General features: G+C 50.1%; 1 protein-coding gene across 3 annotated transcripts in view; it reads right to left on the reverse strand.

Moving 5' to 3' along the window:
* The window catches only part of LOC116948258 (pecanex-like protein 1), a 60,421-nt gene that overhangs the window by 9,734 nt on the left and 26,218 nt on the right, over positions 1–24,469 (reverse strand). For 2 of the 3 annotated variants that reach the window (XM_076071536.1, XM_076071537.1), the window contains 25 exons: positions 23,631–23,860; positions 22,721–22,874; positions 21,800–21,832; positions 19,890–20,064; positions 18,351–18,461; positions 17,767–17,858; positions 16,957–17,066; positions 15,699–15,804; positions 14,863–14,955; positions 14,194–14,344; positions 13,636–13,777; positions 12,616–12,793; positions 11,807–11,915; positions 9,974–10,103; positions 9,385–9,443; positions 8,184–8,399; positions 7,627–7,880; positions 6,937–7,167; positions 6,153–6,256; positions 5,788–5,938; positions 5,254–5,484; positions 4,375–4,649; positions 2,725–2,948; positions 1,879–2,543; positions 539–679 (listed from right to left, as the gene is read on the reverse strand). In XM_076071536.1, coding sequence (XP_075927651.1) covers positions 539–679; positions 1,879–2,543; positions 2,725–2,948; positions 4,375–4,649; positions 5,254–5,484; positions 5,788–5,938; positions 6,153–6,256; positions 6,937–7,167; positions 7,627–7,880; positions 8,184–8,399; positions 9,385–9,443; positions 9,974–10,103; positions 11,807–11,915; positions 12,616–12,793; positions 13,636–13,777; positions 14,194–14,344; positions 14,863–14,955; positions 15,699–15,804; positions 16,957–17,066; positions 17,767–17,858; positions 18,351–18,461; positions 19,890–20,064; positions 21,800–21,832; positions 22,721–22,874; positions 23,631–23,860 — 4,365 coding nt within the window. The remainder of the gene's footprint in view (positions 1–538; positions 680–1,878; positions 2,544–2,724; positions 2,949–4,374; positions 4,650–5,253; positions 5,485–5,787; positions 5,939–6,152; positions 6,257–6,936; positions 7,168–7,626; positions 7,881–8,183; positions 8,400–9,384; positions 9,444–9,973; positions 10,104–11,806; positions 11,916–12,615; positions 12,794–13,635; positions 13,778–14,193; positions 14,345–14,862; positions 14,956–15,698; positions 15,805–16,956; positions 17,067–17,766; positions 17,859–18,350; positions 18,462–19,889; positions 20,065–21,799; positions 21,833–22,720; positions 22,875–23,630; positions 23,861–24,469) is intronic. The other variant, XM_076071538.1, reaches the window with a different exon arrangement.

Here is a 24,469-nt window from a genome sequence, read left to right on the forward strand (position 1 = left end):
ACTGTTTATGGTCCCTAAGAGTATTAAAAACAAACAGCTAACACTGCAGAGATCATGGGTTAGAATCTGGGTTTAACCACCCACGCTTATACCACGTTCTCTAAAGTACATACTGCACGAATACAAATAAAGGTTTTGGTTTTTCACGTAAATTTGGCTTATCACAGCTTTTACAACCAAAACAAAAATGAAAGTCCGATTGCCAAACAACAAACACTCCTTTACCCACACGTAAAAAGGGGTGAGACCACCAAGTATGGATTAGAGGGCAATGGAAGCGACGCTACACTTTTTAACGCCACCTCCGGAGGCCACTCTCTGACAATGTGACATCGGTGATCGCCGCGAGAGTTCCAAACAGAAACGACTTTTGCCAAATTTCCACCATGTCAATACCAGCCGGATCGGCACGCAATAACTGGGCATGAAAGGCGAGAGGGGGAGGGGGCTAGGGGGTGTCTCCCTCGCCCGCGTGGCGGGGAGGCTGCCGCGGCCTTGGTGGCGGTGGCGGCTGTGGTAGCAGCAGTGGCTGACGTACAGTGCCCTCCATGCCATCCTGGGGGCTCCAGTCGCGCCAAGCAGCCCGGCCAGCGCGCGCCCGCACCGAGTCGTCCGGCCACTGAAGCTCACGGCGCTTGGAGGCATGCACCGAGTCCAGCACCTGGCTCACATCCACAATCTGATGCACAGAGACAAAGAAACACCCCCCCCAACCCCACCATGGTCAATGTCGTGCCCATAGTTGCTATACGAGTTACGTGAACTTACTACAGTGAGGGAAAAAAAAAGCATTTGATCCCCTGCTGATTTTGTACGTTTTCCCACTGACAAAGAAATGATCAGTCTATAATTTTAATGGTAGGTTTATTTGAACAGTGAGAGACAGAATAACAACAACAAAAAATCCAGAAAAACGCATGTCAAAAATGTTATGAATTGATTTGCATTTTAATGAGGAAATTAAGTATTTGACTCCTCTGCAAAACATGACCTAGTACTTGGTGGCAAAACCCTCGTTGGCAATCACAGAGGTCAGACGTTTCTTGTAGTTGGCCACCAGGTCTGCACACATCTCAGGAGGGATTTTGTCCTACTCCTCTTTGCAGATCTTCTCGAAGTCATTAAGGTTTCGAGGCTGACGTTTAGCAACTCGAACTCCCTCCACAGATTTCCTATGGGATTAAGGTCTGGAGACTGGCTAGGCCACTCCAGGTCCTTAACGTGCTTCTTATGAGCCACTCCTTTGTTGCCTTGGCCGTGTGTTTTGGGTCATTGTCATGCTGGAATACCCAGCATGACAATGACCTCATTAAAATGCAAATCAATTTATAACATTTTTGACATGCGTTTTTCTGGATTTTTTTGTTGTTATTCTGTCTCTCACTGTTCAAATAAACCTACCATTAAAATTATAGACTGAGCATTTCTTTGTCAGTGGGAAAACGTACAAAATCAGCAGGGGATCAAATACTTTTTCCCTCACTGTACATGCAATATTTAAGAACGAAAAACCACTGTTTCTCACAAAGACAAATATTCCCCCGAATAGCCGTAACAGACTGTTGGGGCAAATGCTGTTCGCGAGCACCTATGAAGCCTGGCACGGCACAAGAGGGGACGTTGGATGGCCAGCACTACACCCGGCCGCCTTTGTCTCCCAACATCTCACCAGGTACTAATGTGAAGCTGGGTCGACCTAAAGGAGGCCCAGGACCGGTTCAGATAATCGTCACTGGTGATGGCCGTGAGTGGGAATCGAACTCCGGTCGCCAGATTCGTAGCGCGGCACGCTAACGAATGGGACACCTACCCCCCTTAGAAAACAACTGTTTCTCACGTGCACACACATAATTACCAAACCACCTTCTGTTCATTCACCTGAACTCTGGCACCAACGGTTTCCCTCCTAGGCGGTGTTCCGCCAAAACTCGCCAAGGCCAAACCTGCCGATCCGCCAGTCCCACCGCCACCACCAATACCACTGACCGCAGCCGCCGCAGACAAGGGCAGCCCCCCACACCCGCTGCCCGAGCCTGCGCTGGAGCCCGTGCCCGTGCTCGCGTTGGACTGCGAGTCGGCGTTGCTGCCGGCGTTGCCCGCGAGGCTAGCGCTGGCCTCGGGAGCCAGCAACCCCGCCGCGATGGTGGCCAGCGTGGACGTGCTGCGCTTGCCGAGCGGCAGGATCACGCTGCTGAGCGTCGAGCTGCTCGAAGACGCCAGGCTCGACCGGTTGGCTCCGCCGCCGCCGCCGCCTCCTCCGCCTCCTCCTCCTCCGCCGCCGCCGCCGCCGCCCACCATCTCGGGCGTGCACAGCGACGCGAGGCCGGCGCCCTCGGAGGCGTTGCGGAACGACGAGTGGCACCAGGAGCCCGGGACGACGCCCGAACGGAGCGACGAGGGCTGCCGGCCGCCGCCGCCAGCGCTGCCTGCTCCTCCGCCGGCGCCGTACCACAGCACGGACGTCTGGCTGCCCTGCGACACGCCCGCGCCTCGCTGGGGAGACGCGCGTACCAGCCCAGCCTGCAGGGATTGCCCCAGGGAACCTGCGCAGCACAGGCGGGTGACGGCAGTGGGTGAACACTCGGCAGCCGCGGCCGACGGGAGCCAGAGAAAAATCACGCGCGCGCGCGCGCACCCAAGAACAAAGAGCATGAGAATATTTTACCGAGGGTTCATTTTTGTGTGTGCAGTCATTAAAACGGATCACCAGCCCCTTACACACACCTGGCACGGGCTGCCCTATGACGGGCTGCATGGCGGCGTGGCTGCCGGTTGGAGGGGCGTTGACGCCAGCGTGCCCCCCCGCGTTCCCCTGGGAGGGGTTCCCCCCAGGATTTGGGCCCACGGCGCCGCCACCTCCCCCAATGGACGAGAGCCCCCCGACGCAGCAATCCGAGTCGTCCACGTTTCCGCCACTGTTGCACCCGGCGCCGCACCCCTTCCGCATCCTGCGCGCGGCACGAGCCGCGTAAAAAAAAACTTTACACCGAACCAAGAAGCAATCGGGTCGATGGCAGAATTGTCAAGGCTCTCTAAAATATGCAACAAAATCAATGCAACGGGCTTCCGATATACCGTTTGTGGTAACATCGACACGGTGTTTGGGGCAGGCTAGGTGCACTGAATCTAGGTGTACTGATGTGGCCTCGCTGGATGAGGTCATGCATGAGACCAGGATATTATGGGTAAGCACATAAGCGATAATGATAGATGTGCAAATATGTGCTTCCTACTCTGTAAATTCACTGTAATACGGAGTTAAGACTGATGGCCTTAATCTAAGTTGTCTTGTGGTTGTTGTTGTTGTTGTTTGACTTTGCATCCCACTGGGATTTTTGCACACAGCGTTGGTGTACGGTGCTTTTTCAGGAATATTTTGCTGTTTATTCCTGGATTTTCTGTTTGCACAGTTACATAGTCACTATAAGATGTTTTCTTGTTCATGTTTTTGTTTTTTGTTTGTTGCAGTTGCACCCGATTCAAGAGCCGAATGCCTCTCAGGGCTATTCCAAATAAATGAAACTGAAAACTGAAAATCACTGGTACCAATGTAAATAGTGATGTCATCACGGTGTTTGTGCCAGGCAATTATACGACACATGGGAGGAGGAATACTTGCTAAAGGTTCAAAAGACACCGATGGTTATAGGTTATCACACACACGCATTGATACATACTTCACATAGACACACACATAGCAAGACATTATTCTCTATTACAACCTATATAGTCTGTTGGGGCAAGTGCTTTTACTGTGCACTTATTAAGTGGGATAGTGTGGCCTCCACCATTCCTGGCTGTGTTTGCATCCCAAGTGCTGATGTTCGCACAATGAACAAAGTACTCAATCAAGACCAAGTCAACCCAGGATTATTTCGGATACCACTCGGCACAGATGTTGGCTGTGGTTGGGAATCAAACTCAGGTCATCAGGTTCAGAGTGCAGTGAGCTAACCACTGCGGCACAAATCCCCACGCGCAAACACGAATCTACGTGTACACACACACACACACGCGGGTATTCATTCACACTCTCACACCGCACACAAGACAAAGACCACCCGTATAGCCTCAACAGATTTTTGGGGCAAGTGTTGTTAGCAACACCTATGAAGGTTGGCACGGCCCACGAGGGGGTGGGTGGCCAGCATCACGCCTAGCCGCCTTTGTCTCCCCAGTGGTCATGTTTACACACGGCACTAGATAATGATTTGAGGTTCAGTCGACCTAGGGGAGGCCCAGGAACGGTTCAAATAATCGTCACTGGTGTTGGTGGCCGTGAGCGGGAATGGAACCCGGCTCGCCGAGTTCGTAGCGCAGCGCGCTCACCGCTACACTACATCTCCCCACGCACACAATCACACAATCACACACCTGTGCCAGGTGGCAGCCAAGAAGTGTCCGATGCTGCCGACGGTGATGGCACCTCCGGCGACGGAGCGGAGCTGCTGGTGCGTGCCGGCGTACGAGGTGGTGAGCGGGGACACGTAGATGGGGTATCCAATGGGCTGGTCGCACGACGAGTTGATCATGTTGCGCAGCGCTTGCTTGGCGTTCTGGATGCTGCCGCGCTCCGGGTTGCGGTTACGCAGGAACACGAGCTCCTGGAGCTGGCCGGCCCACAGGCCCCGCACGCACTCGCGGTTCACCTGCCGGGAATCGACGTCGCGAGCGCAGCGATTCAGAGATTTTGAAGAGTGATTCCTTACGCTCGTGAACAGCGGCGCAGTGTAGGTTGGCGTCACAGAAAAAATGCAGACCCCCCACCCTGTTCCGTCTGTATGGGATAAAGTGTTTCCCCCTCGCACACGTGGGTTTTCTCCGGGTGCTCTTGTTTCCCTCCACATGTAAACATTCATTAATTGGCCAACAAAACTTTAATATATAGAGGACTGCAGAGCTTAGGCGACTGTTGGCAACGGCTTCCTGCTTGTGTGTGGTTCCTCAAGTCTCATTCTCTCTACACGAGAGCGAGCAATTACTGTGCACGTTAAAATATAATTATCATTATTATAGGAATTGATGCGAGGTATTAAATTGGGTTCCATGCCCAATTTCCTCCCCCTTCATAGCCCAATGATCGGGTGCCCTCCAACCCATGTGCCACCAGTGCACTTGCACCACCTGCTTACGCGATAGCTATGTGCCACTGCTCTTGATAAATTCATGGGTTTCACGCGCGGTTATTTATGCCACCCGGTCCCACCTCAGACGGGCCCCCACCCCGCCAACCGCCCCCCGCCGCCGCCCCACCTTGATGACGCGGAAGCTCAGGTAGCGGCGATTGAGCATGATGACCTTGTAGTCGTCCGAGCCGTCGTCCAGCACGTGGCGCAGCGCCAGCAGCGAAGGGCGGTTGGAGAGCACGGCGTTCCGCCACGCGGGGTCGCCCTCGTGCGAGATGACGAGCTCGCGTTCGTGGTTCCAGATGGCGTCATACAGAACTGCCGGGTCCTCGTATTCGTCCGGGGACGTGAAGTGGTCCTGGCGAAGGAGAAAGCGTGGCGATCTAGCAACAGGGGGACGCGTGCCGTGACCAGGTGATCTCATGAGCGAGATGAGGAATCTTTTGAGGCTGGCGATTAAAAAGCCTTGGAACACATATTGACCAGGGATTCAAAAGAGGGGGGGGGCGCCTAGGTAGAAAAATTTGTTTCATTAAGGTGAGGTCAACCATTATACTTCCTGTCAGGCCACACACTTTTCAATCACCCCCAGTGAGAGTTTAACCAAGAAGCAGGTTCAAAGAATGGGGTTAGACCAGGAGACAGGCCTCGGTCTGCTGACCTGGTGTAACTTGAGTGACATGCGCACGCCCGGGGCCACCACTTTGCGCAAGAGTTCCATGTCGGCGAAGATCCACTCGTCCTTGGGCGACGTGATGCGGAAGTCGCCCTTGAAGAGGGCATGGAGCCCGTACAGGAAGGGCTCCAGGCTGCTGCACCCGCCCACACGCACTGCGGCATCAGTGCTGGGACACAAGCACTCGTGACAGTTGCAACCATCGCGTTGTAAAATGCAACGGCACTTATGCGAGTCTGGTCTACCGGTCTATTGTCTCAGAGGCCCCGTCAGTGCCCGGTCTGTCAGTCTATTGTCTAGACATCCCTCGTGGGACCAGTCAGTCAGTCGATTGTCCAGATAACCTTCACCTGGAGGACATGTGGTGGGAGGCGGTGCCCAAGGCTCGGCGTCCCAGCACGCAGAGGCCGAAGCAGAGAGTCACGAGGTTCGAGTCCTTGGCACTATCCACCGCCTGCTCTCCAGCCCACACAGCAACATTCATTCATTCACTCACTTACCCATTGATTTATTCATTCGTGTGTTTATAATTATTGGTTTTTATCAGAAGTCCCACAATCTTTTGGATGTAATGACTCATCCTCCATGCCAGGCTCAATAGATCGCCACGTGACAAGGATTTAGTGGTTACACTGAGCCTGGTTTCCATTGGTGGCCATCGACACGCTCCAGTCTATACCCTCGTTCATATTCTCCAGAATGCGAGAACGGTGCCTTCGGGGAGCACAAGTTTAGTTTTGAAGATTTCTGGCAGCGACAGGAACATGGAATTCGAGAGTGTAGGGAATTGAGTGGAGCTTGTGAACAGCCTCCATAACGAAATTGGGATCACCATTCATTTGTGAGCAGGACCTTTTTTTTTATCTCACATGCCATCTCCTGTATACTATAAGTCTCGTTTTGTACTATATTGTGTGTTGTCTAATTCACTGCACGTGAAAATTCTACATTCCTGTGATGGGACCAATATCCGCAGGGGACAAGTAGTATTGACCATGGAGGGCTGATGGGAAAAATTTAATCGAGATCGGGATTACATTTTTCAAGGCTTTTCCATTGATTAAATAAGTACTCCATCAGATCAGCACGGATGGTGAAAACGTCAACAAATGGGTGCACAGGTTGCAATCTCGCCTGCTCGCGCCGGCTAGCACAGTGCTGGATCCACTCGAGGTAGACGTTGCAGAAGCTCTGGCGCGAGACGCCCGACAGCAGATGGTCGTAGTCCTCGTCGATGTTGGGGTTGAAGGTCGGGTCGACGTCGGCGTAGCCACGCTCGCAGCACGGGCGGAGCCCCTCGCGCACCACCTCGCTCTCCAGCCACTCCTCCAGCCGCAGCGAGCTCACCACGTAGTAGATTATGCTCTGCACGCGGGACGCGGGTGACCCGTGCTTAGGAGGGGAGGGGGCAGCGGCCAATGGCGATCGCTTACAGAGAAACCATCTGTCAACACTTTCCAAGACGTCTGCAAATTGCAGGGGGGGTGGGGGTCGCGTTCACCTCCGAATCTCGGAACGCGCGACCAGTTCGCGTCAATTCTATTCGGAGACGCATAGCGCCGTTGTTTTTAAATAAGTGTCTTCACCACAGAGAATTGTAGCGGCACAACCGCACTCCACGGCAGCTGGCACCAAACTGTGCCACACTCCCTCGAGCATGGCCCCCTTTACTTCTGGAAAGGATTAACGCTTCCACAGCCACGCGGTTTTATTTGAGTGTTGCGCCCTCCTTGAAACCCACGAACCCCCCCCCCCCCCCCGGCAGGTACGCCACACACCTGTGCCCCCCCCCCACCCGCACCCGCTGCCCATTCGACGGCTCACCTTGACGTAGTACGTGAGCAGGATCTTCCGCAGGTCGAACACCTGCAGCATGGTGGCGGCGCTGTTGTCCGTGATGCTGTACCCCTCGAGGACGTACTTCACCACGGACACCTCCCAGGCGAGCCAGCGCTGCCCGAACGCGGCGTTGAAGGACAGAGCGTGCGGCAGGTGGCCGGGCTCACAGCAACAGCAGCCCTCGTCCTCCTCCACGCCCTCCGTGATCGCCTCTACCTCCCGCTGCTGACAATAGGTGCCTGAGGAAGCGCACGGTCCACTCCTCCGTTATGCGATCACAAGTTCGACGCCGCAAATCAAGACGCTTCGCAAAGCTTATGTAACATTTAAATGAGCGGTTGAAGACCGAGAGAGTTTCTACATTTATTCTATGTTCATAAAATCATCAACTAAACCTATTATCCAGGGAAATTTGGGAACTTCGACTCGCAACATTGGCGTCGTGAATCTTCGAATATTGCGAGCGCTTCTTTATCGCAAGCACACACGGTACACGTACGCGGACTTACGCGCGCACAGCACACGCAGCACGCACAACCGACCTCTGAACTCCAGGCCGCGCAGCTGAAAGGTGACGAGCCCATTGCCGATCTCGATGAGGTGGATGAAGGCGTTGAGGTAGTCTGACGCCAGGATGAAACAGTCGCCCGTCGTGTAGTTTCCCCAGCGGCCGAGGGTCAGGTCGCCACACAAGCTGTGCTGCAGTGAGCGCGTTAGGTGCTCGTAGAAGATGGAGTTGAGGTTGTTATCGTCCGCACCTGCGGTTTTATTTAAATGCGTAAATCGTCAGGATGTGGCACAGCGGGTGACAGATGGGTAGATATCAAATGATTGCCCCCCCCCCCTCCAAACCCCCAAGATCAATGAATAGTCTAGATTTGGTCACAATTCATGTTCGCATCTCCGATAAGCATGCTTGGCTAAGTACGGTGCGCAAAAGATGTTCAACATACATACTTTGATTGCACTGTCTGTTTCAAATGCTATACCTTGGTTGTTCTATCTCCTTCGGCCCAATAGCCAAAAGGTTGAATTTGCACTTACCTGACATTGACTGAAATAAAAAGCTATGCTATACACACACACACAAACATTTTGATGCATGCATCGTGACTGTGAAAATACATTTCAACCAATGAATTGCTACAATTGTTCCATATATTTACACCAACAAATGAAAGGGGGAGCATCACAACTATTGTGTGCGATACACCAACTCGCCCCTCGAGTGCTCGATTACAGGCGTGCGCACCGCCACCGATCAGCGCGGCTAAAATGCATGCAGTCACGGATGAACATCGATTGTGAGGGCCGTTTAAAACTGGTAGGCCTCGTGTGGCCGCGGGTCGTGTGAAATTAATTTGTGGACTGTATCCACCAGAGGTGGACCTACGAACTTCACAGGGCAGGGCGGTCCAGAAATTTCCAACTGTTATGATGTTCGCATTATATATGTTGAACTTCTTTCGCACTGTACTTAGACAATCGGAGGTTCGCGGGAAGGACAACAAACTAAACACAAAAAGCAGTACTAAAGAAATTAGTTTTCAAGTTATATTTAAAAGTGCATAGCTCCAGTGGCTTCCTAATAACGGAACTAAAAAAAACATGTGTTTCGTCTGGCAATTATCAATTTACACTCATTTTAGGATAACCAGGGGCAGGCGATCACCACCCCGCACGTGCGTGTGCCAGTGACAGGAAACGGCGGGGGCGGGGAGAATGGGCGGCTGTGCTGCTCACCGGGACTGCGGTCAAGCTGCGTGGCAAGCCGAGTGTTGGAGTGATCGACCCGCTTGGTGCTGTGGACAACAGACGGGGGGGGGGAAAGAGGGAGCTGCTCATAAGCCGATGTCGTGTCACAGGTCGTTAACATTACCAAGTCATTGCCAAAGGTTCCATTAACTACAGCGATTCAAGAAGCATGGATAGATTAACCCACGATGCACGTAAACGCGGTACTCACCCGATCGCGATTGCACAATCGCCGTATGGTAGTGTGCAATTACAATCTTAATTCAGTGGAACAGGGGGCAGGGCTGGTGCTGCCAATGACTTAGGGTAATGTTGGTGGTGGTGGTGGTGCTGGTGATGGTGCGATAGCGGTGGTGCTCGCGATGGTATTTGGCGGTCATGATAGCGGTGATGGTGTTGGCGGCGTTGACCATGGCGGGAGCGGTGGTATTTTGAGTATTGGCCGTGACGATGGTCTTCGTGGTGACGTTGGTGCTGGTGCTGGTTTGGTGGTAGAATTGACGCGAACTGCCCAAGTACCACACCGGACACGCTCCTGTGAAAGGGACAACTCAGGAGGCAGCGGGCAGTCGCTCACTTGTAGTCTCGCTCCCAGAAGCGCACGGGCCGCACGTATGACGTGAGGAAAATGGCACTGCCCAGGAACGGGTTCAATGGTGTTGAGAAGACAGCCGAGATGACGGCCTGCACAAACAGCATGGCCGAGTCTGCGGGCGCACGTTAAGGTTAAACAAAAAGAAACTCTCTTGAAACGTCAGCATCTCTCGCACGCCTCTTGGTGACAGGATTCCTCAACTCTGCGTTTATTGTGTATTTCGCAAGGTGGCTAAATATGTAACCTCACGTCAAGATCAAGAGGTCCCACCACAGTCGATATCGTTGGGACCACCATACCGAGATATTGCTTCCTTACTTCTGCTAGACCTCTCAAGATGTTGACGCCGGACCTCCGAAATCTAATTGGTCAACGACCTCTGGGTGTCGCTCCAAATGCCCATCTAGGTAACCTGTCCTCCCCTCCATCCCGCCATGTGCAATCACACATACTCACCCCCTTTTCCCAACTACAACATCTACCAGCTGTCAACTTCCAAGTTGCTTTATCCTATGTATATCTCATTAAGTGATAGTGTGGTGCCAGGGCCTCAGAGCACTCTGCAAGCGCCGTGACTCCCCCCTGGGCCCCACAATGAGCACACACACGCAGCGCACACACTTAGCAGTGTCCTGGCGGGGGATTGCCTGGTACAACGGGTCTTAATCCGAAAGGTCCCTAGGAGGAAAGTCCCACGGTTTCCCGGTGCCAGGAGATTGGCCGACCCTCGCAGGACAGGTCACATTGCGGTGCCCCCGAGTTGACTTAAAATTGTGTGGGCCCAAAAAGGTTCACCGGGCCAGCCGCAATGAGTCATGCACGACATTGGGGGGGAGGAGGGGGGCTGGGGTGGAACATTAAGCAAGCAGAGCAGACCATGAGGTCAGACCGAATACACGCTAGCAGGGTGTGTATTCTTCACCAGCCGGACGTCCTTCCGGATTAAACAGGATGAGCAAGACATTAATTAGTACGGGTGGATAGACAATAGGTCGCAGAAGTAACCGTCGCAGCGCTCCATGCAAGGAAAGGAAACCGAGCGAGAGTCACAGGTAGGCGCACGATTGGCCGCGCAGGATAACGTAACCCTGGATTTTTTAACGATAGCTGCGGTGTGCACGGGCGCTCGTTGAGGTAATCGCTTGCAGATGTGCGCGCGAGTGTGCCGCTGTACGCTGCGTTAGCGTTAGCTGTGGTGTACGCGGGTGTGTGGGTTAACGCCGTGCGGCTGTGCGCCAGCAGCACGAGTATGTCCCTCAGAGAGGGCGCTAGCGCGGGGGGCCCGATCACTCGGTCGGCGGGGGCCTGGCGGGAGCTGACGGACGCGGTGGAGGGAGCGGAAGGGGCGGACGTCACGCCCCACCTGCCTAGCGAGGGCGGTGGGGTGGACGTCGGCCCCCACAATAGTAATACAGAATTTCCCCCATGCATGTGCATGACAGGTAATCAGTTCCACAGGCACACTTTCATTTCTCGGGGACGTGAATTACATTCACAGCCCAGACAAGCAATAAGTTGACCTGAACACTACGATCATATTGAGTAATGCATTATAATTTTGCATCGATCTTGGATCTTAGGGATAGGTCCTTACCATTCATGTATGGCAGTTCACCAGCATTGATTCAAAATCTGAGTAATTTAGACTGGAGGAATCCGATGAGCCATGAAGCTCTTTTTCACAAATGTCCAGAATTTTCAAAGATGCCCGGTGTATTCTCACAGATGTCCACAGCATTGATTCAAGTGAGCCTGACTCTGAAGACGAAATTAGCCCAGAGGTTGAACGAACAGGCGAGAGGCCAGGAAGGATACGCGGCACGGCGAAGGGCTGGGCAAAGGCGTGGAAGGCGGAACCCCACGTGATCTGCCACGGCGCGATGTACGTGAACACGAAGCGCAGCTTGTGCCACAGGTCCCAGAGCTGGGGGCAGATAAACATTCGCCATCAGCTGCCACTCCGGAAAACCATAAACTCTCCTCCATCAACAATATCTCAAGTCATTCGCACATTCATTCAGATAAGGATGTTTGCCATGATGTAATGATTATGACACTGGACTTGCAATCCGGAGGTTGCTGGTTCAAACATTTTGGTTTGCACGCCACAGAGAAAGATCTTCCATATAGCCTGGACAGATTGTTGGGTCGAGTGCTGTTAGCGAGCACCTATGAAGGCCGGCATGGCACACGAGGGGGACACGGGTGGGGTTCGCAACGATCGCGTGAGGGCCAAACAAACTCTGCCCCTCCTCCCCTCCACGACCCCCCACTCCCCTCCCCACCCCCCGCTTCACAAAAACAACCAGTCCTAAGTATAAAAAAATGAATGTAGGAATTCGCTTTTTAAAAAGTTATTATACATTTGCGGGATGTAATGAGATTGGGGCTCCCGAGATCTCCCCAGACTGGGTGCATTGCCAGTGATTCAGTCATGGGCACGAAATTCAAAACAAGTCTAATAACAATACGGTGGAATCATCTTCTTGGTTCCTTCGGTAAAGTCACGTAGAATGGAAATAAAATAATAAAAATAAAATAATTCAATTCTCGAAATTTAATACGGTGGAACTCCGCTTGTACGCACGTCACTAGCGCGCCCACGCAACCGGACACTCACTCACCTTGCTGAACACGATGGAGAAGAAAAAGAAGTCAAGCAGGAAGGTCTCCGAGTACGCCGGGTAGTCGAAGCGGAAGAAGAGCACGGTGAAGATGAGCGTCACGTACTGGTAGGTGGGGCTGCTGAAGGAGAAGCGTAGCAGCTTCATGCCGGCCACCACCACCGCCAGCGCCCCCACACTGCGGTGGCGGGACGCAGGACGGACGGGGAAGCGGCACACACAGAGAGGAGCGAATGGGATTAACGGTTGGGCCGAGCTGGGTCGCAATGAATTGTCAGGGTGAGTGGCGTGACAATTCAATGCTGAATGGGGCGAGTGAAGTTTGGTTATTCACATGCTGGAGCGGGGCTGTGCCGCTGCCCTCGTAGGTCTAAAAGCACCTTATATAAGTGGGATAATAAGGTTTATGCTTATACTCTTTGGTTCTTTCGGTAAAGTCACGTAGGTGAAAAAATAAATACATATTAAATAATTATAGAAATAAATAAATCACGACGTTTCGATTGCAACACAAGCAACCATCATCAGGTGTGATAACCACGGCAAGGATTTTTTTTTTTACTGAAGTGGGAGAGAGACCAGGGTTATAGGGCAGTTAAATAGAATGAAGGTTTATGCTTTCCCAGAAACACAGCCGTAAGCTGAAAGTGTGGGTGAACAGCTGAAAGCCTGAGTGAAGATAGAGCTCTTGCATTGCTTCCGAAAGCCCAGTTTGGATTTGAACTGGTAGAAAATAATAAAGCAAAAGCAAAGTTCACTCGCTTCACGCAACCGACCACCGGACAGTAAAGCTCAGATTTGTCCATTTGTATTAATCCAAGCTGGACGTGGCTTCAATTAAAATCAGAGCAGCGGCAGTTGGCCAAAATTATAATGACGCCGTGTTTGTAATTCCTTCTCGGTGACACAATTACAATCGCAATCACGGCAAGGGTAAGAGTGTGACGTTCCACCGCACTTGCTGCAAATGTAAAAAGTGCCGTCGCAGGTTGAGCGGCGTTGTCTGTGAGGTTCACGCACTAAGGGCCCAGGCGGTCGGGGCTGGCGATCGTCTTCGCGTCGTTGGTCATGGCGCTCAGCACCACGGCCGGGTACAGGAAGTTCTTCTCCAGGAACTGCAGCCACACCTGTGACTTCTCAAACCACATGAGCTGCGCTGGTTCTGCAAACACAGAGTGCGGGGACACGGGTGGGGTTGGCGACGATCACGAGAGCGACAAACTAACGCTGACGCCCGCGCTTTACACAACCAGTGCTCGGTATTAAAAAAAAAATCGATGCAGGATGTGTTATTTATTTATTATTGTTGTCGTTATTATATATTTGAGGGATGTGATGAGATTGGACTTGCAAGATCTGATGAGACTGGGTGCATTCCCAATGATTCGGTCATAGGTGACAATTCACAACAAAAACGAATACACCAAATGCTCCCCTTATTATTCGCTGACGAGAGGCATTTCGGCAGATCGAAATATCCACGCATATGAACATTACCGGCGCTGAGCACGTTACCAAAAAGTCCGGCCGGGATCTGGGGAGGTGTAAACAAGACACTCCGAGCTACAGCCATCTTACCTCTGACTTCGAACTGGCTGTACTCGCGCGTCTTGAGCAGCGGGTGAGCGAAGCAGTACCAGGGCAGCTGCTTGCGCAGCTGGGGCAACACGTAGTGCACCAGGATGCCCACGCCGCCCGTCAACCCGTACAGCACCAGGCTCAGCACCGGCTGTCCGTACAGCACCGGGAAAAATCGCGCATACGCATGGATTGTGAAACGCTTTCCTACATGCGGGGGGTGGGTAGTTGGTTTGTCTTCAGAAAATTTGTATTACCAAGTACGGAAGCGGACGGGGGCACAAAGGGCGCATTTGCACATTCGTTAATAGTCATTAACAGTACTTCTTTGCTCTGCTTTCAGGCAACACTCTTTAGATCAAGTTGGTCAGTTTTTAAGAGCACAATATTCAACACTTTCATATATACAGATAACACTGTGTGTGGCTTCAAAGTAAAAATATATAATAGGAAACATTTCGGGTAATAGCTCTTCTTCACAGGACATATATGTGCCAGGACACACATATATATATCTCCTTATAAGACTATCATTCACGAATGTGATGTCCTTCACGCTCGCGCGCCACCACCGCCGACACAGAATCGATCGAATTGCTTGTTCAATTTTTTGCAAGAAGTTGACAAAGTCCCCTTGCCGGCAACGCAAATCAGTCCCGAAAAACGAACCTGAAGCGCCACGAAGACGGTGCTCACGTGCACGGCAAACGCCAGCACAGCCATGACGACGCACACGATGACATCCGACTGGAGGCGCTCGCTCTGCTCACGAGGGACACGCGTGGCCGGAGGGTAAGAGAAGCGGAGGAGGCAACGCGGCGGCACCAGGCGAGACAAACGGCAAACAGTCAACAACACAAGGGGACAACAAGGGGCAACAAAAGAGGCACGGGCTCCAACAAACGACGGACAATGTCTGAGAGACGCGTACAGCCGCATAGGATATAGAGCGGAGACACACGGCCAGCGGTGAGACACAGCACAGCATACAGCGGAGACAACACAGGCAGTGGTGAGACACAACACAGGATACAGCGGAGACAACACAGGCAGTGGTGAGACACAACACAGGATACAGCGGAGACAACACAGTCAGTGGTGAGACACAGCACAGGATACAGCGGAGACAACACAATCAGTGGGTGAGACACAGCACAGGATACAGCGGAGACAACACAGGCAGTGGTGAGACACAACACAGGATACAGCGGAGACAACACAGGCAGTAGTGAGACACAGCAGAGACCTGGGAACAGATGAGGGATGCTACAGGAGATACAGAATCAGAATATTTTAGATTGGAGGAATCCGATGAGCTATGAAGCTCTTTTTCACAAGTAACCCAGTAGGTTTCACAGGTGTCCAAACACATGCGCAGAAATTGATGAGCGACAACACAGGGCAAGGATGGGCAGTGGCAATGCCAGACTGTCAACTATGCACAATCACTGATGATCAATAGGATGATGATGATGTTAATGATGAAGTTGACGATGCAAACGCACCACAGACTGCTTGAGTTTGTCCGGAAGGGGGTCCTTCATCTCCTGCAGTGGTTCCTCGGGGTTGTCTGCTGGCTCTTCGGGCAAAAGCTTCGACTGAATGAGTGACCTGTGTGTGACGCCGCACGGCAACAAAACACTTGATTCATAACACGGTGAGAGCTTTAGAACTGGACAGACTAAACTAAACAAAAAACTGAACCAAACTATCCTTATTTCAATCTTGACTTGAATGCTTTCGTGACTGCAGGAATCCATACTCTTTGGTTCTTTCGGTAAAGTCACGAAGGTAGAAATAAAACAAAATAAATCAAGACGTTTCGTACGCAACACAAGTCATCGTCTTCCAGGTGATAATCGCGATAGCCGCGATGCCTGCTGCGAGCCGCACGATGTCCGCTGCCTTGTGAAGAGAAGCTGTTACCAGCAAGAGTTTATACACGTTTTGAGAACAAAGGTAGCCGAAGTAGTGTCAATGGGGTATTATAGTGTAAAGGTAATAAATAGGGTGGCATGTTAAAGGAAATTAACTTAGATTAGCATGTTGGATTATAGTGCAAAGTTAATGGTCGCAGCAGACATCGCGACTATCGAGATTGTCACCTGAAGACGGGCGCTTGTGTTGCGTCCGAAACGTCGTGATTTATTTTGTTTTATTTCTACCTACGTGACTTTACCGAAAGAACCAACGAGTATTCTTATTTTACCAGGTGAGGCCTACTGAGCTCTTTTTCAGAAGCGACCTGTCCACAAATGATAGCTCAACAAAGTGGCTTGTCATGTGGAAATGTATAGCAACCGAATACTCTAAACACACGTTTCTAAATGTGGAGGGAAGACCTGGAGAAAAAAGCTACACAACCATGGGCAGAACATGCAAACTCCAAAAATACACGTGTCAGGGTCAGGATCGAACTCACGACCTCCGGTATACCGGGCGAGGTAGTTAACATCTCCCCATCGCGGCGCCCAATAGCCGTGGGCATCATCGTAGAAGCAGGGTCAATGGTGAAAACAAAAGTAGCGGACGTGAGAACTGAATGCTTAAAGCGAAGTGAAACGCATCATTCGGCAGAACGATTTACTAGAACGTCTCTCGCACACGTTTATGTAGTACAACTCCCCTTATTGAAAACGCTGACACAAATTCGCTCAAAGTTGTGAACTGGGCTACCCTACCATTTGTGTCTGGCAGGTCCAGCATTAAACCTGCGACTTACGGACTGATGTCATGGAATGTCCAGGGCACTGGCATACGCACCAGAGGACAGTGGGGTCGCTGTTCTGCCGGCTCAGGTGGTATGAAAGGGCCACAAGAAGCCCGCAGAACACGGAGAACAGCACGGGGATGTGCTGCGAGTCCCACGTTTGCTGCAGGAAGCGCGCAGCACATGCAAAACACATCAACACCCACGCACACAACCCGTTATCCTACAGCACCTGCTGGGGGGAAAGTTGTCGGCGAACACCAACCAAGGCCGGCACAGACCGCAAGGTGGAGTGGCCAGCGCCACATTCAGCCGTGTTTGGGTCCTCTCGTGGCGTTGCTGTGTTCACAATATTCAATCGTTACGACGACTTGCTTGACTGCAACTGTAATGTGTATTTGCTAATTAACAAAGATACGGGCATATGGCGAGCAGCCCGAGAAACAGCCTTGGTAAAATATCTATGAAAAAAGCTGCTTATTTTTTTGTATGCGGAATTATTTTTCATTGTTGTGGAGCATTATGGATTCTAAATAATTTAAATGGCCTTTTGCTTAGTTTTTTAGCTGTATCTTCCTTTACCGGTGGCGAGATTTTAACTCTGGGTCCTTCGGTTTTTCCCTCCACATTTAGAAATAGGCGTTTAGAGAATTTGGCTGCTATACATTTCCAAATGATAAGCCACTTTGTTGAGCTATCATTTGTGATATCCAGGTCAGTTCTCGAAAAAAAAGCGCTATATAAACTCAGTGAATCTTTCTGGGTAAAATAAAAAAAAACAGCTTAGTAGTTTAGTTTATAGTTTAACGTATCGGTCCGTTCATTCACTTGCCACTCAGCCGACGCTGCGCGTGAGAGCTCACCGTCAGTGCCCCGTAGCAGAAGCCGTAGAGCAGCGCCACGCACAGCACGCTGCGCACGAAGCCGTAGACAGAGGCCAGCACACTGGTGGCAGCTGAAACAAAGATGGCGAGAAAAAGGTGGCGTTCGGTCGAACCGCACAGCCCCCCAAGGCAAAGTATAATGTGGATTTGTGTAGAAGAGCTTAAAAGCAACCAAAACTCAAGACGTGGTGCAAAAACAGTGGGCATATTTATTTCAGACCGGCAGTCACTCATACGCACACAAGAAGGTCTTGTGCATAGATTTGAACAGGGGCAGAGAATCGACTGCAGCAGAGAAAAATGAACACCCTCCCAATGAGTGAATTTTAACTGGGATCTTCTTGAAAGCCAAATGTTCTATAATTGTATTGGGTTGGCGGCTTGGATTGTTTTTTTTTTCCACGTGCTTCTGTTCTCTGCCTCTTCTCTCGTCACATCCACTGCCCTAATACCCCGGTGCGTTTTCTCCGCTTTCACGCCGCACCATGCCGAATTGCCCACGAAGAAACGGCACACCTCTCTTCGCCATGCTGCACCGTCCACAATGGCAACGCAAAACTCACCGTTGCCCCCGAACACGTGCATGTCCAGCTGCTCCAGCACGTACATGAGGAAGGTGTTGATCTGCGGCAGTAGGCCGAAGACGAACACCACGGGGAAGCACAGAGTGAACACTGCACGTTGGGCAGACACGCGAGGGAATAGAGGGGAGTGGGGAGGACACAAAGCAGTGAGGACTGGGAACCAGTCGACTACATTCAGCACAGTCACCCCAGCAGTGACGAAACAGCCAACACACAGGAGTAATTTTTAAGGCTGGCACTGCCGAGATCACATTTTACAAACAAGCTACTTCACTCTGGTAAACTAAGAGTTAAGTGTGAATAAAAGAATGCGAGTGGTATAAGCTGAAAATAAACAATAACCTTACAAACTATACCAAGATCCAATTACCACTTGTCTGTACGTACGTAAGTATGATCTTCTTTTGCACTGTACATAGGCAACCGCACTAAACAGAGACGTAGTTAAGACCAGGATCATCGTGCCTCTGGACGTCTAATTATGTCCTTCACAGTCTCACTTGCGATGATTCTTGTGTAAGATTACCAGAATTTGAACTTGTACCCTTCCCGCTTTGAGTCGGGCACTCTAACCACTGTATCTTACCCCCGGATGACGGACACACTACGCTACTATTATACTTAAGTCAGTGTGGGAGCTTGGTGGCTCAAGGGGCTCATACCATAACTTTTACATTCAATCCTGGGGTTGGAATTTGGATTTCAATCACCCATGATTAAACTGGGGTTTCAGATGTAGAGTATATTTCTTATCCCAATCAATCAAGAATAATAATAAGAATACAACCCATCATATAAAATTTAGATTTTCCATTAAGTTGGATTATTCCAGTTATCAAGATTAAATTAAGATTAAAAGTGCATTTATTCGCCAAGTCACAAACACTATTTTCAGAACATATGAAGAGGAACACTATCTAGTTTGGCTAATAAAGCTACTGAAGCAGCTTAAGTGCTTCTGTAATGTCATCTTCCTATAAACATCACTGTAAGAGGTTACAATGAAAATGCCTTCACGCTAATCATGTCAATAAAAGCACCACGACAACAAAAACAAGACAAGTCATGCATTTGTGTACATTCTGTAACACATTCCAACATGCGTTTGTTCTCAGCAGCACAGGATTATTTATCGATAACATTACCCTCCGAGTGGCAAAAGGAGAAGACTTGCGTGACAAGTGCCGCTGCAAGACGATGTCACGCATGATGACGTCACGCATGATGACGAGCACGACGTGTGACGTCATCACACTGGCCGAAAAGGATTACCCATTATCTTAGGTTTAGACAGCCCACATTTTCAATAACCCTTTCAATCAATTAGCAACACAACTTTAAACAAAAATTGCATGTACATTACGTAATCTTTACTGGATTGAACATGACCCCCCCCATGTTACAGTGAGATCGACCGACTGACAATCGGACGTAGAGACGGACAGATCGGATGCATCAACGCGTTGAACCTTCGTTGGAAAGCGCAAGCAAATGGACATCGCTTGCTCGGCTCCTCACCCATGATGAGGTCACGGGCAAAAATGAGCAAGCGGGGCACAGTGCAGGGCACGCCGTACAGCGTGAACGCCACGCGCAGGCTCAAGCTCTGGCTGCCCAGGTCCAGCAGCCACATGAGGCCACAGCAAAGACAGAAGTATGCCGGCCGGCTGTAGGCGATCACCCGGTTATGACCCTGCACGCACACACACACAAAGCGCAACAGCTAGATGTGTGCGGATGACCGGCTTTGGTAGCTGTAGTCCGTGCCGGAGACGAAGAAAGATAAGACTCAAAAGCGATGGTGGTGGCAAATAGCAGCGGCGATTGCCGTTGTAGTTTTAACCACAAAGCACACGATGGAACCGGAAACTGGGACTTGAATGTCCACAATGATTACCAGTTGAATGGCAACTGAATCTGGCCTGCAAATGTCACATAATTAAAAGATGCACTCCAAAAATCAAACAGCTCTTGCAGATGTGTTTTCAGACAAGTTTCAGATTTTCATTTTTTGTACGAATGTAATACGTCTCCGTGGTAAGTGATGCCAGGCGTTCCAGCGTGTGGCACCGTTTTTGGGTAAGTCACTTCTGGTTTTTGGGGAAATCAGAAACACACATTATTTTTGGACAATCCAAAATGTAATGTCTAGGCCTGATTTTTTTATATTTGGGGGATTCCGAATATTAGGGAGCACATACATAATATGTAACCAGGCTATTTGTCCAAGGTTGTATGACACTGGGGTATACCTCGATATACAGAACAGATGGGTTACTGAAAAGTTGCCAAATTCCGTATATTGAACCCTATATTCCCATTGACTTACATTGGAAATTGTAGATGCTTTCCTACAGAAAAAAATTGGCCCAAAGATGCAATAAAATCACACTTAAGATTGTAGCAAACTTTTTAAAGCACATTTAATGTAAATGTATAATTTTATAAAATTCGAATCCTCAAAATAAGCCCGTCAAATAAAAGTAGTGTACAGGACTTACATTCAAGGTAATTTATTTTCTCTTTTTGGACTTCTGCTAAAATACTTGCACTTACTGGCCTCTTTTCTAGACATCTTGACTTACTTTTATTGAAGTGAGAGCATTGAACGAAAGGTGAAATCCTGTGTAGTCCGGCGCCAGGAGTGATCAACACAAAGGACGGAACCAAAACGAGCCCAACTTGGATGGCACGGAGAGTGCGGAAAAACCAGCACAGTGTGAAAAGCGTGCCTCGCAAAGCACCTGGAGCAGCATGGAATACACGCTAGGACAATCCACAAACCGTGCATCGTTCGATTTACCCCACAAAAGCAATTGGAATTCAGAGATTCAAAAACTCCGTAAACGCAAATTTTACGTAACGTTTATCGAATTCGTTCCCTAATTTCCCAAGTTACCATCTTTTTGGTTCTTTCGGTAAAGTCACTCCATTCTACGTGACTTTACCGAAAGAACCAAGATGATTCCCTGCAGTCACGAAAGCTTTAAATCGAAATTTCCCAAGTTACGTTATAGCGATATTCGGTAGATTGAGTTGCCGTATAACGAGGGATGACTGTGGTTTGAAACGTAATTAGCGGAAAAAATACTTTAAAATCACGGTTAAGCATGCCTCCGTAGCACTCCGATTATGTGATTATTGCACTTAAAATAGATGCAATAAAAATGTACGATAGTGAAATAGTGAATTCACTAGACAGAGGGGAGGGAGAGGAAGACACAAATGGCTGTCAAAGACAACCAGCGTTTAAGTAGTCACAATCTTCAACCCGTGAAAGAGCCACCCTGAGGTTAGTAACTGTGGAATGTTTAGCATGCAAGGGACCACTGCTAACAGGACCAACCAAGATCCATAACCTTTCAAGGCGGCACACGTCAAATGATAATGTTTAACGAAAGTAAGGGGAGAGGACCACATTTACGTACGTGCATTGGTGATGCAGCGTCTGGTTGTACACTCTGTAATGCAAGAGAACAGGAATTAAAAAGGGGGAAAATAAACAGGCACCTATTAAAGGTTTATAATACATTTTCTACACAAATTATACATCGAACATTTGGATTTACGTTCAATTTACAGATTTACAATTTATCATTAACGTTTCTCAACGTTAAAAACACAAATTAATATTACCCAGAGCAATGCTGACCCAACTCCCCTGCTATGTCCTTTGCTGTGCGCACACTTGCCTCAACAGACAAAATAAACATTATCACAAAATACAAATCTGACGTTCGTGAGGAATGAGATCAAGCCTAGCGTACAGCCAGAACCTCGCCCGACCCCCTATGTCTCCCCAGTGTTGATGTCTGCACACCACACCAGGCGTTCATCCAACACCAAGGAGGCCCAAAATCAGTTCAAATATTGGTCACTTATGTTGGCCGCTATTGGGAATCAAACTTGGGTCCGCTGGGTTCGTAGCACATTGCACTGACCCACTACACCACCACTCCCTGCACACACAAACACACAGGTGCACAGAGACTATATACTATTTAAACTTTTTTTTCACAAGGTAAGGCCCACTGAGCTATGTAGCTCTTTTTCAGAAGCGACCTCGCCACAAATGATAGCTCAATAAAGTGGCTGATCATGTGGAAATTTATAGCAGCCAAATATTCAAAACGCATGTTGATTCTAAACGTGGAGGGGGAAAACCCACAAGACCCTGAGAAAAATCCACACGACCACGGGTAGAGAGAACATTCAAACTCCCAAATATGAAGGTGTCAGGGCCGGGATCGAGCCCACAACCTCCTCAATACCAGGCGAGGTAGTTAACGTCTCGCCAGCGAGACGAAGGGGGCAACGCAAGCGCACGCACGTTCTCAGGCGAGCGTCACCTTTATGAGCGAGTACTGGCAGCTGGCGATCACCAGGCAGAACTGCAGCACCCAGATGTCGTGGAAGAAGCCGGTCTTGAGCAGCACGAAGCCAAGGAACGCGACGAGCACGGCCAGCACCACGGCCAGGATGTTCTCACCCAACTGCCGGTTTCTGCGAGCGTGCGAACATACACACGTGCCACCAACGATCGGTCTCGTGAGCTACCTACACTAAGGTGCACCGATATTGGGTGAGAATAGAGAAGAGGGCATGGAGCACAATGGTTCTGCTTCAGTGATTTGTTTTTGAACAGTGTTTGAAGCTATCTAAGAGGTCAATGACGAATCAGTCATTCGTAAAATGTGTTTGGGTTAGCTGGGGAACTTTCTCCGTAACTTAAACTTTACGTGCAATGCTTTGAGGCCCCATGCAAATTGTGCTTGATAAAACGTAGCTCATCAAAACAATTATTATTTTGAAAACATTCATCCTGAATAACATTTGTTTAAATTAGCGTGAGCACTTTACTACACCACATACAGTTTTTGTCATAGCGGGCAATGTAACTAAATAATAAAATCCACTGTTGTACTGTACCGCTAAACCCAGCGGTCAGCAACCTGCGGCTCTTTAAGGACTGGTTCGTGATGTTATTCACGTGCACTGTGACTCTTGAAATAGTCTTTTACCGAATTCGAAAAAAGGTCCCTTCTTGTTATTGTGGTTGCTGACCCCCGTCTATGCCCGTGTGTTTTTGTCCCCCACCTTAACCAATATAGCACAAACTAGAGTGGCACAGGATAGTCGAAATTTCCCTTGTCCAGCAGCGGATTGACAACGGTGCCGTACGTGGCACAAGATCTCCCGGAGACGTTGCGCTGTTCTCTCGCAAGCGAGGCCTGGCCTCCATAGGCAGAAGAAACCCACCGATCGAGCAAGGCCAGCAGCGCCAGGCGGTCGTAGCGGATGGCCAGCCACGCTCCGGGGAAGAACTGCAGCTTGTACCGCTGCTTAACTCGCTTCTCCCCGGGCCGATCGCTGTCCGCCAGCGTCCCCGCGCCGATCCCGCCCCCGATGCCGCCGCGCCCGTCGTGCACCTCTGGCAAAGGCAGCTCCAACGCCGGACCCCGGAATCGCTGCTGCGCCCGGAACAAACGCTGCCGGGGCAGAGCAAGATCGGTGGAAGGAAGCAGGGAGAATGGGTTTAGGTGTCGTAGCGTAGTGACATTGGGAGGCGAGTGAAGGCAGACGAGTGGAGGGTGAGAATTTTATTTAGTCCCGGGGTCAGAGCAATTAATTTGGTTCCGCCTGAAGAAACATTTTCTGTTTTATGGCCAATAAATTCTGAAGGGATCGCCAATGCACACTGACCAGCATGAAGCATGATCAAATAACCCACACACCCCCACATGTTGTAGGGAAGGCCTTCATCCAGCAGCGAAATGACAAATGACTAGAAATGCACATGTAAACTACTAGAGTTGAGCATTTTTCTATCTTTAAGATGGTAATTAAACTAAAAACAAAACTATCTTATTTTACACAGCGTGCTGTGCATGGCACTGCTCTACGGCTTCTGTTACAGGGCACTGATAATGAGCACTCACGCGCAGCGTCGGCTGAGTGGCAAGCAAACGAATGGACCAATCCGATAAACTATAAACTAAACTACTAAACTACTTTTTATTTCACCAGATAAGGCCCACTGAGCTATCTAGCTCTTTTTCGAAAGCAACCCAGGCACAAATGATAGCTCATCGTAGTGG

Source organism: Petromyzon marinus, chromosome 33, assembly GCF_048934315.1.
Source record: "Petromyzon marinus isolate PM22_M1 ecotype Great Lakes invasive population chromosome 33, UKy_Petmar_22M1.pri1.0, whole genome shotgun sequence".
Taxonomy (NCBI): domain Eukaryota; kingdom Metazoa; phylum Chordata; class Hyperoartia; order Petromyzontiformes; family Petromyzontidae; genus Petromyzon; species Petromyzon marinus.